Genomic DNA, 18,966 nt, shown 5'->3' on the forward strand with positions numbered 1-18,966 from the left:
CTCTTTGTTTGCTCTATCATACGTAGCAATGATGCGCAATTCCCCCGTGTCTTTTTTCGGGGATGGTTGTAACAGAGAGCTACGTTCCCTACTCAGGCCCTTGACTTATCTGGTCAAAAGTCAAGTGATGTATCTGCTGCTCTCAGGGGGAGGGAGGAGGGGCTAAGTGCACAGGAGCGAGCCTGGGGGGGGGGGTGTTATAATTTGGGGGGAAGGGGCCGCCAATACAGACCCGGCATCCGCTGTAATAGAGAGGTGGGTTAGACGCCAGCACAGGTGCCTGCAACATCGCTACGCTCCTGCCCTGCATGAAGCCAGCAGCAGCAGGAGCAATGCTGCTATTCCGGAGGGGGGGGGGCGGAGGAGCGGAATAGAAGCATCGCTCCTGCCGCTACTGGCTTCATGCAGGGCAGGAGCGTAGCGATGTCGCAGGCACCTGTGCCAGTGTCTAACCCGGCACAGGGGCCGCCAATACAGAGTCGGCATCCGCTGTAATAGAAAGGGGGATGCCGGGTCTGTATTGGATTGTATTGCATTGTGAAGGCTGGGGAACTGACTGGTCTCACCATCTATGAGCGCGCACGCAGGGCCAGCGGCATAGAAGCGACATCATCTTGCCGCTGGCTTTGCATATGTAACTCCGCCCACCAATGACGCAACAAAGCAGGAAGAAAGAAGATTTTATAGCAGCGAAGACTGGTGAGTATGCGACGTGGGAATACCCCTTTAAACCACCGCTACACTTTGTATGGCGAGTGAGCAGCATTGCTCTTGGCATATAGACACATGGCCAAAATTGTTGGTACCCCTCGTTTAATGAAAGAAAAACCACAATGGTCACAGAAATAACTTGAATCTGACAAAAGTAATAATAAATAAATAATTCTATGAAAATGAATAAATGAAAGTCAGACATTGCTTTTTTGCTTCAGCAGAATTTTTTTTTTTTTTTTTTTAGATATAAAACTCATGAACCAAGCCTGGACAGAAATGATGGTTCCCTTAACTTAATATTATAAAAATACATTGCATCATGTTCCTTATGGGGAGAGACTACCTCTTAATAACTCACATCTCAAACCAGGCAGAAAGGTATTAAGACTGGAGCAGAACTAGATCATGCCTATTGTCTACTATACAGTGTTAGCCATACAAAGATGTCCATCATTAGCCCATCTTCTAAAGATATGGCTATTAACCTCCCACCTGGAACATGCTACGCATGTCCTTACCCCATTCCTCCTTAACTTTTGTTCTCTCTCATTAAGTAGAAGGAGAATTCCAATGAGGCTGATGAAATATCATCTTGCATAGAATCATTCCCTGTGTTGACTAGATCTAATACAGTACAACAGATGGGTTGGTTGGGTAATTAATATTAGTGTTGTGTCCTAAGGGCATATATGTCTTGTGATACTAGGGGTCTACGTGTGAATCCTGTCAAGGTGAAAAACCTGCTTGGAGTATGTACTTGTGTGTGCCTGCATTTCCTTCCATTCTCCTCTACCCCTTTTATAACACAGGTACTTTTTATATTTTAGTTGTACACAAACATAGAGCTTTCTCTTCAAGTTGTTTTATAATTTTTTCGTTATTGTTTATTTAGAACATTTTCAGAAACAAGATGAAAGTAGCAGAGTACGAAGAATTCCACAAGAAAAGCCAGGGGGTGACCTCCTTGTAAATAAGACTGGAACCCAAGGGTACAAGTACTCTGAATTTTTATTAGATTACACGTTTCAGGGTATTCAAGGCACTCTACAAACGCAACACCTTTATCAAATCTATTCAAGTTCTGCTAGAAGGCATGGCATACCATATGGGTTCCAGTCTAATTTACAAGGAATGCACCCCCTGGATTTTTTGTGGAATTCTTTGGATTCTGCTTCTTTCGTCTGTATTCTACAGCTCCGTCTCCCCTGACAGCTAGTGTCCAGGTGTTGGCGACCCTGATTTGGCATATTGGTCGCAAGATTTACTTCACCCTCCATATACAAAGAGAAGAGCGGACATCCCAGGATCTGGAGGGGGGAAAAAAATAAATAAATCGGGGATCCACTAGGATTTAAAGAGGACCTTTCACCGATTTGGGCACAGGCAGTTCTATATACTGTTGGAAAGCTGACAGTGCGCTGAATTCAACGCAATGTCTGCTTTCCCGATCTGTGCCCCGGGTAAAGCACTCTCGGTCCCGGTACTGTAGCGCTTTACAGTCAGAAGGACGTTTCTGACAGTCTGTCATTTGCAAATTCGGTGGATGACACTGTTATAGACATAGCTGAGACTATTTCAATTGCAGTAAATACGAATAAATCAGGGATGGATGGATAGATGATTTTTAGAAGTTTTCTCCTCTACATGCTCAATTTTTAAGTTATTATCTCTGAGCTGGTGGGTGGAGGCCATATACTACACACAGAAAATAGAGGAAAATCCACTGATCTAACTCAGAAGACACTGAGACTCATATAGGAAGCAAGTACTGATGTGTATAAAAAAAAAAAAAAAAGTTAAAAAAAAAAAAAGTGGGATACAAAAGGTTACTGTTAGCAGCAGTTGTGTCTATCTCGCTCCTCTCACAATTTTCTAAATTAGCTTGGAGAAGGTGGGGGTAAAAAAAAAGCACACTCACCTGTCCGTTCCTGCTGCCTTCTTTTGCCAGAAATCTCTGCCAGCTGTGATGTTCCGTGTCCCTTTCCTTAGGCTCCTGGTAGTGACGTCCTGTGTCCTTTGCAGAGGCAGCTAATTGGACAAGAAAACATTGGAACTGCAGGACCGGGCTGCGCTAGGAGGCACCGGAGCCAGGAGAGGGGTTTTTTTTTTCAGTTTCCCCACCCAAAAATATAAATTAATCTGGACAACCCCTTTAGTTTAGCAAGACAAAATTCTGCGGAGTAAAAGCTCATCGGAGGGTAGATGACAGGGGAAGGGAGTGTTCTCGGGACAGATGTAAAGAGAATGAAGCACGAATCAGACCACTCAGTTTACTCTTTACAGTTGATAGACCAAGTTACTGTATATCAGCTCCCATAAAATTGAATAGGAGCCAAGTTGCAGTGATTTGGTTCAGTCGCTGCAAAGAACAAATCTGCCTACTGAATATGAGTGCTGTGTGTCACTGATCTACCCTCAGGGTAGATCATTACTATTTATAGCTCCAAAAACCCCTTTAATGAATATTGAACTTAAAGTCAGCAGTCTCAAATCTTTCACTTCAGAAAATTCTACCACACCCCATCATAAAGCTAAACCCAGTCTTATAGCATCCACTTCAGAAGAAGGTCTAATGGTCACACTCAGGAGAAGTTTGCCCAGAAAGTAGTGCAGTGAGAACACATTCTTTCTATTAAGGGCTAGTTCACATCTGCGCCCGGGACTCCGTTCTGCAGGTTTCCATTTCCTGCACAAAACTGGGCAGGAGACGGAAACCTGCCGGCATCTTTCAAACCCATTAATTTGAATGGGTTAGAAAAGTGTCCGGCCGTGAGCACCAGTGAGCATTTTATGCTCTCCGCGGCGAAACTGTTTTTTTTCAAACTGGACACAGAGTCGGACATGCAGTACTCTGTGTCCGGTTTAATAAAGCCGGTTTTGCCGCGGAGAGCATAAAACGATCACCAAAACTCACGGCCGGACTCGGCATGACAGGTTTCCGTCTTCTGCATGCAGAAGACAGAAACCTGAGAACGGAGACCGAACGCTGGTGTGAACCCAGCGTCAGAGGCAGAACATTTGTGAAGCAATTACATGCAAGTTCACTCACTTTACATGAGCAGTAACTTTTTCTGTATTCTGACAGGAGTCTGAATGCTGTTAAACAAATTCCCTTAAATATCCAAGTTTACCTTAGCTCTTGCAACAATTGTCATGCTGTCAAGTTTGTTTCTCTATTTTACATTTCTCAGAATAAAGACAACAAAGGTTTTACATATATTTAATGAATATTTGTATACAATGAACACAATACTTTTTTCATTCCAGAAAGCCCAGGAAAAACATAAAAGATATAAAACAAACAATGAGTAAATCTGAGATGCAGATACAGTGAAACTGGCATTTCAGCTATGACAACTTGACATGGAGAGAATTCTAAGAAATATATATGTTTTCATGAAAGAAACAAAGAAATAAACATATAAAACTGCTTAACTCTGCTTTCCCACAACAGTCTAGGCAATGACACCGTCCGCATGTGCCAGATTCGCTGGCCTGAACAGTATGCCGCAAAGACTTGATCATACGCAAGTGGCCTAACACAGTAACTATTAATGATTGTCAAGACTCACATAAAAAAACACACAAAGAATACAACCATAACATAAGGCACAGGTTCTCTAAAACATCAGAAAATGTAAACCGATTATTTCACATTTAATAGAAGTAATAAAACAGGAGAAAATAGGTTATGGTGTGTTCTTGCATGGCAGCTCATATCTCATAAATGAAAGTCAGATTTCTGAAACAAAACCGCCATGTTGTGCACATACCCTTACTCCCAACTTTGGTCAATCATTCTATTTTTATACGCAAATTCTAAATTCTAGCTCAACAAAAACTGGCTGCTTGGACTATACACCAAATTGTGGATATAGTGCATTTTCATCACAACATACAAGCTGTGCTTCTACAATAGCAAAATTTAGTTAAGGTGTTTTCCTGCCCAAAATCAACCTTATGATGACCTATCTACAGAATAGGTTATCGGTATGTTTTCTGTGGGGGTCTGACACTCGCACCCCTCACAGATTAGCTGTTGTAGAATATCCATTAGAACCTACAATCTGTGGTAAATATACCCCTAGTGGATACACACTATGTTGCCACTAGCGGAAAAAAGAAGCGAGCTGCCCTTTCTTCAGACGAAATCTGCGGTTGATTCAGCTGCGGCGTTCGCCTCGCGGCAGCATGCTCTGGACTAGGCCCATTCATTTGGGCCTAATCCAGAGCGGAAAGCCGCGACGGGAAGCCATGCACTGCACCAGTATCCCGTCGCGGCAGTCACAACGGAATATGCACATGTGGAATTGCGTGTGAACTAAGCCTTAGTTTTAAGCCAGACTCTTAAAATCTTAGAAAGTCAATATCTTACTTTATCTTTACTTAGGGGTCTGGCATGGTTTTTCAAAACTAGCTCAGTCAGATGGGTGAAACCTGCAGAGAGAACCAGCTGGGTTTTGCCATTTTGTTTTTGTTTTTTTGTCACAGGTAGGACACACTACACGTAGCTTTCATATGGGATTAAATGGTCTTGGTTGTTCCAAGTTTGACCACTTCTCCTGAGCCTCCATTTATTATACTCTGGGGTCTGAATAGACTAAGAGTATAATAAAAGCTTGTGAGTGGCATACAACAAAAATTTCTGGTTAGGCTGAACCAGAAATTTTTGGTAAATTTGTTGGGTTAACTATGAGACATTATACCTTGCAGAGGGACTACTATGGGACATTATACCATGTGGAGGGGTCACCGTGGACCATTATACTGTGTGGAGGGGCCACCATGGGACATTATTTTGTATGACTGTTTTCCCCCCAAAAAATGTAGGCAGTTTTCCAATAAAAAAAACATGCATTATTGTGCAAAAACACACCATGTTAATGCAACTTTTCATAGAAGTGAAAGTATCAGTGGACTAGGACTGTATGCAGCTATAGGTGCATCCAGATACCTAGTGTGTCACTACCCTAAGGGTGAGTTCACACTGAGTAAACACTAGCTTATTCTGAACGTAAAAGACGTTCAGAATAAGCGGCGTCTAAAGCAGCTCCATTCATCTCTATGGGAGCCGGCATACGAGCGCTCCCCATAGAAATGAATGGGCTGCTTCTTTCACTCCGAGCAGTCCCATTGAAGTGAATGGGGAGTGCCGGCGTGTATGGCTCGGCATGAGCAGAGCTAACCGTATACCTAAGGGTGCTGCCACACGATGCTCCTGGACACATACATTTACCAATGACTGAAGGCTGTATGTGTACTTTAACAGCTGCATCCCGGAAATAGCAGTAAATGAATGTGTCCAGAAGCATCTCGTGTCAGCACTTCTGTGTTATGGTTAGTGGTATATGACTTAAGTATAGGGGTTGTCTGCCCTATAATTATTGCATGGTCCCCCCATGTACCTCATCTTTGATTTATTAATTTGAATTGGCATGCCATAGGAAAAAAAGGTTGCCTACCCCTGCTCTGGTCTATAGCATCAAATTACTGCACGGTCTCATTCTTCAAACATGCAGTAATATGAAAAGATATGTATTTCCAGATTACATGCAAGTGACACAGGGTAGTTGTGGCTGCTGCTAAAGCCAGCATACAGTTTGGAAGGAAAAATACACCAGTGGCGTATGGTAACGGATTTTGGATTTAAAAAAAAAAAAAAAATACATTAAAAAAATGTAGGATTGAGGAGATAACTACTGGAAGATACTGTACTACCAGCAGATATATTATATTTTAACCCCCTAAAACTCTGATCAGCAACATCTTCAGGGTAAAATAAGCACAACAATATCAATTTGGCATAGCTGCAATGCTACTGTAGATAGTAAATGGACAGTCTAACCACATATTATGAAATGCCAAACTTATCATTGCTTACATTGGTCCAATATCTGTTTTACTGGCAAGTTCGAGATGGACAACGTTTCTCGGCAGTTTTCTGAGGTACTATCAGACTAGAAGATCTCAAAATTATTCAACTTACATTACAGCAAAGAGGCACTTGCATATAAACACATGTATAAAACGTAGGCTAAAACAATTGTCCAAAATTGGACCAATTATCTTTAAAAAGGATTTGAAAGCAGAATTATAAATAATGATGTGTACAAGCTCAAATGATACATATAAAACTGCAGAAAAATACTACTCACTAAACACTAGTACAAGGAGGAATTGATGCAATCCAACAGATGTAACACCGTTGAGCACTGGTATGGGAAGGAAGACTTTTACACTGGAAATGGAATCACTAAAAGTGCATGTTAAGGTGTTTACTGGCGAGTATTTTTTAATTTTATTTTTTTTCATAAAATGCCCAGAACGTGTATTAAAAAAAAAAAAAAAAAACACAAGAAAAAAACAAACAAAACTTGCCTCACTGATTTCCCGCTGCTCCGGTTTCGATCCAATGCTGCTGGGTACTACTGCCCTACTTCTTTGCCCCACTCAACACTTGCCTTAGGCAATGACTGGCTGAGCAAATTTTCTTGTGTATGTTTTTAACCAATTTTGAGATATATATATATATATATATATATATATATATATATATATATATATAAAATTTTACACCCTCTAGAGGTTAAGCAACTTTTTGTTGCAGATTTTGTTGCGCTTTTTCAGCCAAAGTCAAAAACGGCTATAAAAGGAACGGGAAATATATAGGAACTTTTGTATACTTCTACCTTCTACTTAATCTACTCCTGTCTTGGCTCAAAAAATTGCAAAAAAAAAGTTGCATTTCTGCAACATGAGGCTTTAGCCTTCATGCTAAAGTGAAAGCATTTACAAACCTCCGTCAATTTTTAGATATTCCCTCCATCATACCCTTTATGACTGGAGGCAGAGTAATAGGGAAGAGCAGTCCTAGGAAATCTACTTTTCCAAAGAGTGCAAAGAGTCTCTTAGTGCAACATAATACTGGAGCTGCTCAAGCCAGCATGCCCTGCCCCCAACTGTTATCAGCCATGATGTATTCATGTGTCTCAGAAAAATCGTGTAACAGCATAAATCTAAAATAATCTAGAATTGTTATTTTGTGGCTAATACAAGTATGGGTCCTTTGACATGGGGTTGCCAGACACAATGTGACTAGTAAGCAGTCAGTCTCAAATTTAGCGGGTTTTCATCATGACGCAGTATTGCCACTGACTGTGGTGTAGTTTAGGGGCAAGGAGATTAGTCAGGAAGTATTTCACAACTTTTTAGATTATTGTTCAACTTCCAAATTATGTGAATTTTACTAAAAATAGACGTAGGTGGAGGAATGACTTTTTTCATGACAGATTAGTACGATTTAATCAAATGCTGAGAAATCATGTGCTTTATCAATATTTAATACTATCATGATGATTTTAGGAAAATCTTTGCACTGTAGGCCCAATCCATAGTTTCTTCATGGCGGAAAGGGAGGCAAACTGCCAACAAGTTACTGGGGCTTGAGGGCAGAAGTGTCTCACCAACTATTGGTACTAATAGGTATAAACTTATGACTAAGTCAGTATTTTACTTCCTTGGTCATAGATAATACAAAAAAACATTCCAACTAAGAAGCATAAAAAACTTATTAAAAAGGTGCATGCGTAAAACATGCTGATACCCTTCATTCGGCTTGAATGCAAGCTACAAAACATTATTCCAAAAGTCATTTAGATGAATGAAACCTACGACAAGCTCTGATCCTGATACACCATTATACAAAACACAGTAGGATATTTTGAAAGCATTTGCTCATTTCTAATAAATGGCCACAAAGGTTTCCAGTAAAAATGCACAGCATGTAGCGCTTCCTACGAACAGAAGCGGATGATGAACTGTGGCTCTGTTCTTTGTAGGATTCCATTTAGTTCACACATAATATACCTCAGCCAAAAACATCACCTTACATTTGACTGTCGTGTATAATAGTCATCAATGCTTTTTATAAGCTGTTTTGTGAATAGTTTATGTATCCTGCCACAATAGGTGTGTTCTGTTTTCTGCAATTCCAGTTCTAAAGGACGCAACAAAGATTGAGAGATGTCATCTCCAAATGAGAACTACATAGAACAAAAAAAAAAAAGAAAAGGATTATTATTATGAATCATGAGAACACATAATAGCTTTACTGCCGCCAGAAAAGAAGGCCAGCAGGACATATTGACAAATATCTATATGCAAGTGGCGGGAAGTAACAAGTATAGAGATGAGCGAGTACTATTCGAAACGGCAGTTTCGAATAGCACGCACCCATAGCAATGAATGGAGCCGGCCAGCACGCAAACGGGGCCGGCGTCCTGCCGCTTAACCCCCTGCGTGCCGGCTGCATCCATTCATTCCTACGGGTGCATGCTATTCGAAAGCACTCACTCATCTCTAAACAAGTATATCACACTGACCGCGCTTCCAAAGGTAAAATGTAACAGTAATTTCCTTCAGATCAAGTTTCCCTCAACCAACACAATGTTCAACCGTTATATGAGGGTTCTTTTTTTCTTATAGTCATTTATTTTAACAGTGGGCCAAGAAATTCCATTAAAAATCTTGATTAAAAGTCGTAGCTGCATGTATACCAACAATAAACTAGTCCATGTATTGGTTCACGCAAGTGTCTGAGGACACATAACTATTGGCTCTTGGGCCAGTGAAAGGTGAACAAGAAACTTCTTTCAATTAGGGAGCCATTCCTTACAAAGTAGGAACCACAATGTAAAGTCATGTGATTGTGCAGGCACAGGAGATGTGCGTGGGAGTCCCGTAATGATTGTTGCTACAGCAAGAGACTAGCTATCAAAGATAAGAGAAAACCTCTAATGACAAGATCTACAGAATTCATGGCATCTCACCTACACTAGGAAATTGAGCTATTTGCCAATAATACATATAAATCTTTAATGTACCATGACAATACCAGTACAGGTTCGGTGGATGTGTATGGTCTGACTTATACTTGGAAAATGTAACTATAAACAGTTTCTAGAGGACCCCGTTTACCAGCGATCAACCACTTTTCAAAAAGTCAGACATGGCAGACCAGTCATATGGATACTTACAATATTCAAACAGGCTTTTATCTTCTTTTAAAAAATATTTATTTTTGATTTTGAAAATTTTTGCGGTCATACACAGAACTAATGTTAAATTACGGTATTGGCTGGAAAAACACTATGTATACAAATCACAATCAGTTAATTTTCTACTAGGCATCACAATATAGCAATAAGAGCCTTAACTGTTCTGAGTCTGTGTAAACCTAAAGCTCCATCTAAATTGGAAAGAAAAAATATATATAAAGGTCAACTTCTAAGTGAAAAGAATTTTATGGAAACGGTTTGAGTGAATGCAGAGAAACCTCACATCCCCGTAAGTACACTTTTTCATTTTTACACCCACATGACAGTGGTTATATAGCACCATTAAAATATAGTATTGATTTTGAAGGTTATATACAAGGCAGCCTCTGATACTGCAATGAGCGGCAACCAATTTTACAGCTCATCAGTGGGTTTACAAGTAATAAATAGTTTATTAGAAGGTTTATTTGTAGCTTGAAAGAAAGAAATGAGATCTGCTTGGCTGAAAACCATGCATATATTTAATGTAGTAACCTCTGGAAAGTTGGCAAATAACCAGGCCAGCTTCCACACTGGAGCACTACATTAAATGACTGAGGTAGTACTTCATGAGGGCACGATTAGGCCAGGCTCTCACTGTACTGCATGGAGTTGGAAAGAAGGGCTGGAGCAACGTGTTATATTTATATACAGCTTCCTGATGAGATACTCATCATATAACGTAACATTTAAAATAGACCTTATTACATAGAATAGCAGTTGTACTGCCCATAGTAACCGAACCCAGAACACTTGTCACTCCTAAAATTGCAAAAAGCATCTGGTTGGCATTGTTTCCTTGGCTCAAGATGCCGGTGACAAGGTAAACTGTGGGCAGATGATATGGTCATATAGAGGCAGTTACAATTCACAGAATGAATAAGGATGGGAATATGTAATACTTGCAGCTTACTTTTTTAGTGAATAGCACAGACACAAAGTCTTCGTGTACAGTTGGAGATTTATATTTGACTCCATATACAAGTAAATGGATCTGTTCCATAATTTTTTTTTTGCATACTACCATATATCTCTCTATATCTCACTAGCCATGGAAATGCCTTTAGAAGTACAAGTTACCCCCTCAACTGATGGTCCATAGTAGCTGTAGTATCTGCTTCCCAGGCACCTTGAGAGATTAAAGAAACAAATATTGCTTTCCGAGACTTGATAAGAGGAGTACACTACGATAGTCAGGAAGCCTGTGCGAGCAGATGACAGACGCTGAGAAGTGTTCTGCATCAATTCTGGGAAAGCAATATTTTAGTTTCCTCAGGTTCACTGTGTGTAGCACATCATTAGCCACAGGCCCACTTTAATGGAAAGCTAAAAGGTAGAAATGATAAATACAAGAATAATAAAGTTAAGTAGAACATTCAATCTCCGAAGACACTTTCTTGCTGAAATTTTTTCTTTTAGATTACCCACATTTAGTGTTAACAAATGTAAACAGCATATGACAACACAAGCAATTATTAAAAGGAGGGATATAATTCAAATAAACAGATACAGTATTCCCTTCCTTACCCATCCTCTTGGCTCGCAACACCAGAGTAATACAAGATTTTCTTTCAGACCTGGCCATCTTACACTGCTCATCTCCTCACTCCTTGAGCCAAGAGCAAAGGCGAAGAAGAAAACATCTGTATTGTGTTAAAAAGGTTGCCCAGGTTCAACAAATAAATGTTATTGTTTGTATAATGAAAGGCTTTATAATGTTCCGATAAATTTTCTGTAACAATTCCTCATGGTTTTCTAGATCTCTGCATGGTATTGTTCATTCTGTTTACTTCCTTTGGATAAAAATCAGTCCATGGTCACGTGATGACACACCGGTACACAGCTCGTTACAGTTACAGCACAGTATTGAGACATCTTCCTGGTAACGAGTAGTGCACCTGTGTGTTCATCACATGTCCATGGACTGATTTTTATCCACTGGAAATAAAGAGAATGAATGACAGCGAGGGATCTAGAAAACCTTGAGAAACTGAAACAGAAAGTATATTGGAAAATTTATATAATTTTTCATTATACCAACAATAACATTTATTTGCTAAAACTGGACAACCACTGTAATGGTCTTTCTGTATTGAAATGGTCAAAGAAACTTTGAAATGCTGATTCTTACATTGTGTAGTGCTTCATACACAGCTCTAAAAGCTGGTTGCTTATTGTCATGGTATACACCTCTGTTCCCATGAAGGATAAAGATGCCATCTTCAGCTCCATTACAATTGCTTCCATAGATGCAGTGATCAGGACGATAGTTCCACTGGCAAGGGAAGACATAAAGACTCTCTGTTGGAAGGAAGTAAAAATTAAATTATTAGTTCTAGCAATGACATTCTTTAATTCAAAGTGTACGAATCATGAAAATGCCATGATATAATTCAAGTTTATTGATTTAAAAGCAAAAGAGATTCACACCTTTATTGTGCCACTCCTCAGCCAGATGTATTTATTATAACTCATATATTCTATGCCGGGTCCTGACTGATTTCTTGAAAGGCTGGAACTTCTTGATGATTCAAATGTACCCTGTGCCAGTAGGGGCCCTTACAGAGGACCTTGCATATCCTGCCAGATCAACGTTATTATAAATTTGTGGCTGGAAGTACTGTGAGGGTGAGGGCTCCTCACAGCTCATCAATGATGCTAGGTTGTAAGGCCTGACAGTGGAAGGATATCAGTGCCGAAACTAACAACATGACATCTCCAGCACCTGGACACATACCAGCTAAAATAACTGTCCGCTTCCTAGCAGTATATAAAACTGCCGATCTCACAGTGACATGAAAATTCCTCGTTACCTACATTGCCTGTGACTACATTTTAATAAGCAACAATAAAAATCATACTGATAGAGTAGTCACCAGAAACAGCCCATACTTTTTTTTTTTTTTTTTTTTTTTTATTAATTAGCCTGAAAGCAAAAAATGTGATAAAAACAAAAAAATATTGCTGCAAATATTACCTGGTAAACCTGTGGTTTCTGTGGTCCGCCATACTTTGTTAGCTGCCTTGTAGGGAAGACATGATGACCACACATACACATGTGACTACTGCATCAGATCACTGTTCACAGCTGTGAAGTCTGTATATACGAAAAGAAGCCACTGAGTACTGGCTACAGCACTCACACGGGCACGGTCCTCAAGTCATCACATTCCCTACTTTTCATAAAGGCATTTATTTTCATCCTGGGCAATTTACTTAGATTGCAGTGGAGTCACACAGTCTGTAGTTTGGATGCCATTTTACACACATGGCAAAACAGTTTTACTGCATAGGAACTCTTGTGATGTATGTTTACAACATACATAGGTATCCTACTAATATTATAAATGTTTGGATGTTTGTGTGTTTGGATGTTTGTTAGTCAATCACGCAAAAATGGCTGAATGGATTTGAATGAAATTTGGCACATCGTTTGCAAACTGTATTAACACATAGGCTACTTTTTATCCTGGTAAATGACATGGCTTCACGACTGTTATGATTTATGTTCACATACTATATTAAACTGCTCTTGCAGCAGCTTATCTCAGGTTGCTGATAAAGCCAGGTCTGTTATCTCCTTGTGTAAACACTCAGCTAACCCTCATTCCATTGTGTGCATGCATTTGCATATTATCTCAACTGCTCCAGGCAGTGCTTACACACTGGATGGGAAGACACCTTTAATCCAAATTGGTAGTTTGCCAATTTTAAACATGCCAGGAAAAAGAAAATCTAATTTATTGCAAAATTGTAAAACAACGAGAGCTAGGAAGGTAGCTAGAATTCTCCTCAAGCGGAGCTGAGGAGGGGGATCATCGACGCCAACAACACACTCATTATTTGGCGACGCAGCAAGCTGCTGAGAGGCCGGAACAATCACAGGCACGGTGCAAGTTCAGCAGCAGGCCAGCTTGACAGCTGCCAAAACTCCAGAGCACGTGGATCATCAAACACCAACAACACACTCATTATATGGCTTCCTAGGGAGCTGCTGAGACACGGGAATAATCACGGGCACAGTGTGAGGAACGAGTTCAGTGGCAGCCAGTGTGAGGAACTTTTCTAATAACTAGTAAACATAAAATTCTAGTAGTTTTGCATACATGTAATTGCATGAACATACATACACACACACTCAAATGTATAAATTAAGATGTACCTGGATTGTGGGAAAAAATAATATTCAATAGATCTTGGTCTCCCCAAGTTATGTTCAGCTTGTACTTCTTCAACAATGGCATAAGCATTTCTCCCCAGTGCAGATGGACAGTGGTCATATCATTCTATAGGAAAAAGAAAGGAAAGGGGTAACTTAATCTAATATTTAGACATCCAAAATCGGATCAACCAAACACTCAATGGCCATATCGATTTCATTATTGTGTTTTACATAATGGATGACCAAGGCAAAGAACACAACACAAAAGTGTACACTTAGATACAATTTAGAGAGATAACGGACTATAACACACTAAGCAACTCAGAAACTTTAGAAATCTTATAGCACCACCTTTTGGACACCATAGTCAACTACCAATACAATGCTATAGATAAAAAGAAAATATAACAGGGCATTGTGGAATAAGCTGGAGCTAGACAAGAAACAGAACAAAAAAACAAAATAAAAGTCAAGGCTATGGATACAAACTTTACTTACTGTAAATGTATGAGGACTCCGACTTAACTAACTTGTAGAAAAGTGGAAATAGTTATTACCGAGCCATTAAACTTCTTAGGAGTGATTTTACGCAGTTAACAGCAATAAAAACAGTTAAAATCATCGCACCCATAAATATGAAGGGATCTGCTCATACTTGTGCATATTAAATTTAGCAATTTAAAGGTTTTATGTATGTTTGTCAGTACGCTAGCTGTGTTTTTATTGTCTAGCACACTGACCCATGTGTGGGCATGTGTGTGGCAGTGAGCCCACAGCAAAATTTAGGTCCTATAGTTGTCCACTTTGCAGCCCAGACTCACTAGATTTAGTGAATGGGTCTGTGGCGGCACAGACGGCACACAGATGTCATCCATGCCTTTTTACAGTCGTATGCATGTAGCCTAACACAGCTATTTCATTTAATCATACAAAAAATACTAGTGCATTTTAGAAACAACTACAAAAAGAAACATTTCCTTACCTTGAAGTGTTTTTTTCTTATACGTGTCATATTCATCAGCATAACTCCAGAATTAATGCCAGTCTTTCCATAATAAGGATGGCGTGAAAATCTGTTATACCATCCTATACGTGGCTCTTCGTGCTCTGGAGCCATAGCAGCAATTTGAGTAGAATTAAACTCATTTAAAAAAGACCAAATATCATCCACAGGACGTAAGAAAAGAATGTCTGTGTCAACATACAGCAAAGAGTCCACATCTTTCAGGATTAACTGTAAAGAAAAACAGACCATTATGGCATGTACTAAACAAATATTCCGATTTTCCAGTGCGTCACCCACTGTGAACCAATTTTTAAACAGATGCAGATCTACGTGGTGCCAAGGTTACAGATTACAAACAGGCCTGATCTTGTATTAATATTGCCATACATCGTTGCTCGCGTGTTAACCTATCAAATTAAGGCTGGCTTCACTTACGTTGGAGACTGTGAAGCAGAAACTGCCAAAAATCAGCAGAGAGAAAAGTCCTGCACGGAGGATTTTTCTTTTGGCCAGTTTGAGTTTCAAAAACAGCAGACATCCAGCAGTCCCCATTACAGTCAATGGGTCCCGCCGGTGTACGTTTGTAACCACTGTTTTAGCGGCCCAGCTCTATGTCATTTGGGTCTACTGACGGACCCGAATGACAGAGACACCACGCCAGTGTGAACATAGTTAGCGTTAAGTTAATAAATAATTGCCTCTTAAAACAAGGTCTTATCACAGAAATACAGCACAGAATAAGGGCCAACACAGTGTGAGAAAATGCTGGAACCTCAAACAGCATATAATATAAGCCAATGAAGGCAAATTTCAACATTTTTTTTTTTTTTTTTTTACAAAAGTAGAAAAATTATTAGGGCTAGTTCACACGGGGCAAACGATCAGGATTTTGACCTCAGAATCCTCAAAAAAAAAAAAAAATCCGTCAAAATCTTCCTTAAAAAACCACCTCCCATTGAAATCAATGGGAGCCGGTCATTCCTTTTTCTGCGAGCGGTTTGCTTCCGCTTGTGGAAAAAAGAAGCAAGCTGCCCTTTCTTCAGGCAGAATCCGCCTGGCAACACCACCCTCCGGGCTAGGCCCATTAATTTGGACCAAATCCGGAGCGGAAAGCCGCGATGGAATGTGTTCACGTGGCTCCCCGTGTGAACTAGCCCTTAAGGAACCATGTCCAAAATAAAAAATAACAAAAAAAATAGATGGAGACAAATATATCCACACAGGTTAAATTATACACCTGGAGGAAATCCCAAATATTTGTGATGCTAGAACATACATAATAAATAGTCTAAACCAATGGCTGAATGGCGGAAAGAGATGCATAGTTGTACTGTATATCCCCATAGCAAAAATATAATAATGATGATTACCAAACACAGGTAATAAAGAGATGATATAATATGGTATGAAGGGAATGTGGGGAAAAAATACAAAGTAACTCACTGTCAAAAAGACATCAGACCAGACAAAAAAAAAAATAATACTCACAAAATAGCCAAGGAATATTCCTTACCAGGTGTATAACACGTCCTGATTATAAAGAACACTGCCCTGGCTGAAAATAATTGAGCCAAAGGATGTTTTTTCAATGTGGCCACTAGCACTCTGGGGCTTATTTATATAAGGTAATAGAAAGAAAAGCAGTAGCAGCACATGCATTATGTAAGACATCTTACCGGCAAGAATAATCTCTGTGATGCACATGGCTTAAAAAGTTTCCTCCATTCTGCTGCATTATCTGATGGAAACGTTATAGGATATAGTGTGTACTCAAACTTTTCTGAAAATCTCCAACTGTTGAGCTGTAAAACATAAAAGCACTACTTAATGTTGGCATAATAAATATATATTTTTAGATGTATGGTTAGTCACTTGATTTCTTAGTTTTGTGGGAAGATGTGGGTTATTACATACTAGTTGACAGTGCGCTGAATTCAGTACAATGTTAGCTTTACAGGTATGTGCCCTGGTGCTGGATAGATCATTGCCAATAGTTTCGGCAACCATACCTCTCCACTGTCAGAAATGTGGGCCATACAGTACAAGGCTATGGAGGAGTACTTTTGGGAAAGAAGGAAGAGGGGGCTGTTCTTTACAGCCCAGCGATAATGCTAGATCGTAAGGCCCGCCTTTCTGACAGTGAAGAGGTATTGGTGCCAAAACTAACGACACCAATATCTCCAACACCCCTACGCAATCTCTTATGATATGAAAGTTCCTCTTTAAATAAGCTGTTCATCTACAGGCATGAATCCGTGGCCGGCCAAACATTTCCTCTCCAGCAAATTCTGCTAAGAAATGTAGTATTACATGTAGCATTACTACTGTTCATAGAAGGCCCGAGTCTGCCAGAGCTTCTCTACATTCACAGTTGCCACAGGATGGGGATAGTTAGGGGCGGGTTCACACCTGCGCCCGGTCTCCGCTTTGCAGGTTTCCGTCTTCTGCATAAGAAACCGAAACCGGCAGTTAGTTTTCAAATCCATTCACTTGAATGGGTTTGCAAAGTGACCACCCGTGAGTCTGCCTATCCTGTGAGCCTCTCAGAGCATCTTTCTGTTTCAGGTCATAGAAGAGGGTATCGTTTGGAGGAACTCCCTCTACAACCACAAAAAAATAGGGTATGTAGACAGGAGATTAAATTTCCTTAGCTCCATTCTGGACACAATTTGTGGTCTCAGTGGTGAGACAACACCCTTGAAGTATACAAAATAATTCCAATGCTATATGCAATGAGGGTACAAGTCCTCAGGCTCACAAGAGACATTAAAAAGGTGTAGATTACTTATAGCCATGAATTATCCTAATGCCAGTTTCAGATGAGTGTATTCAGAAAATTAAATACAGTTTTTGGTTGTATTTTCTGGACTGAACACAGCCTGAGGACTTGGTCTCACAGCACCCTAATCTATAATGCTGTGGGTCACTTTCACACCCTGCAACTAATGCCCCATTTGGTAATCATACTTTCAGTATGTAACCATAATCCTGGTGTGAAGTAATGACTCATAGCATCATAAATGGCAAACAGACTGACAAATGAAATAGTATATATTGTACATTTTCAGCAAAGACTGCAAGACACTCCCAAAGATTCCCTACAACAGCCATACTCAATTAGCATCAATCATATGTGGAGAAGGCTCAGCTTAAAAGGGAGTATATCACCTTTTGTAGATTTAGACAAAAACAACCCTTATAGAAATGAGGCAGTCGGTACACTGTTGGTTGGGCCTCCAGCTCCCTGGAGTACTGCTCTTGCCACTCAGATCTAGACATCCTATTACAACTCAGACATCTGTTTCCCACCGGCGCCACCCAATGTAGCTGACCCTGCCATTGCTATGACATCACTCATACTTCATCCCTGGTGGTCCATCTAGCTAATTTCCATAAGACATTAAGGAGGTTTTTCTTCAAAGCTATAGAAGTGACATACATTCCAAAGGTATATTGGTTATCACTGTAACGTCCTTCTTGGGAAGGTGGCAGACTCTCTTTAAGGCCTGAAAGAATCCTTGGAGACTGCATCATCAAGCCTTTCGCCCGCAGCTTATCATGACATGAGTGGATGTAGATTCAGTGAATGAATATATAATGCATTACACGATCGTCAAAAACATACAAGAAGGAAAATGGAAGGTTGTCTAAAGTTTGGTTCTGACAAGTTACTCACACGTGTGCTGAAGTCACTGTGCAGCTGGTCTTCGGCAAAGATATGAAACTTTAGGGGCTTTATACTAAAGAGAAGTGCAGACTTGAGCATTGTAATTGTCTCTTCCAGTCGATCGCCACAAGCCACAACTGCCAAGTGCATCGGATCCAGATCCAGTTCATGTTTCTCAGGAGGGTTGTATCTGCAAGGAAAAAACAGAGATGAAAAGGATCTGTATTTTAAAATATTTTAATATATTATCTTCTGGAAGGCAAAACACAACTGGTATCCTACAGTCCAGGGTAAAAGTATACTAAGCTCCCTTCACAGTGAA

At 40.0% G+C, this 18,966-nt stretch overlaps 1 protein-coding gene across 3 annotated transcripts in view; it reads right to left on the bottom strand.

The window, feature by feature from the left end:
- The window catches only part of GXYLT1 (glucoside xylosyltransferase 1), a 52,084-nt gene that overhangs the window by 6,725 nt on the left and 26,393 nt on the right, over window positions 1-18,966 (bottom strand). For 2 of the 3 annotated variants that reach the window (XM_075274297.1, XM_075274296.1), the window contains 6 exons: window positions 18,654-18,834; window positions 16,654-16,779; window positions 14,954-15,205; window positions 13,972-14,095; window positions 11,941-12,110; window positions 8,604-8,756 (listed from right to left, as the gene is read on the bottom strand). In XM_075274297.1, coding sequence (XP_075130398.1) covers window positions 8,604-8,756; window positions 11,941-12,110; window positions 13,972-14,095; window positions 14,954-15,205; window positions 16,654-16,779; window positions 18,654-18,834 — 1,006 coding nt within the window. The remainder of the gene's footprint in view (window positions 1-8,603; window positions 8,757-11,940; window positions 12,111-13,971; window positions 14,096-14,953; window positions 15,206-16,653; window positions 16,780-18,653; window positions 18,835-18,966) is intronic. The other variant, XM_075274298.1, reaches the window with a different exon arrangement.

The sequence above is a fragment of the Leptodactylus fuscus genome, chromosome 5, assembly GCF_031893055.1.
Source record: "Leptodactylus fuscus isolate aLepFus1 chromosome 5, aLepFus1.hap2, whole genome shotgun sequence".
Classification (NCBI taxonomy): Eukaryota; Metazoa; Chordata; class Amphibia; order Anura; family Leptodactylidae; genus Leptodactylus; species Leptodactylus fuscus.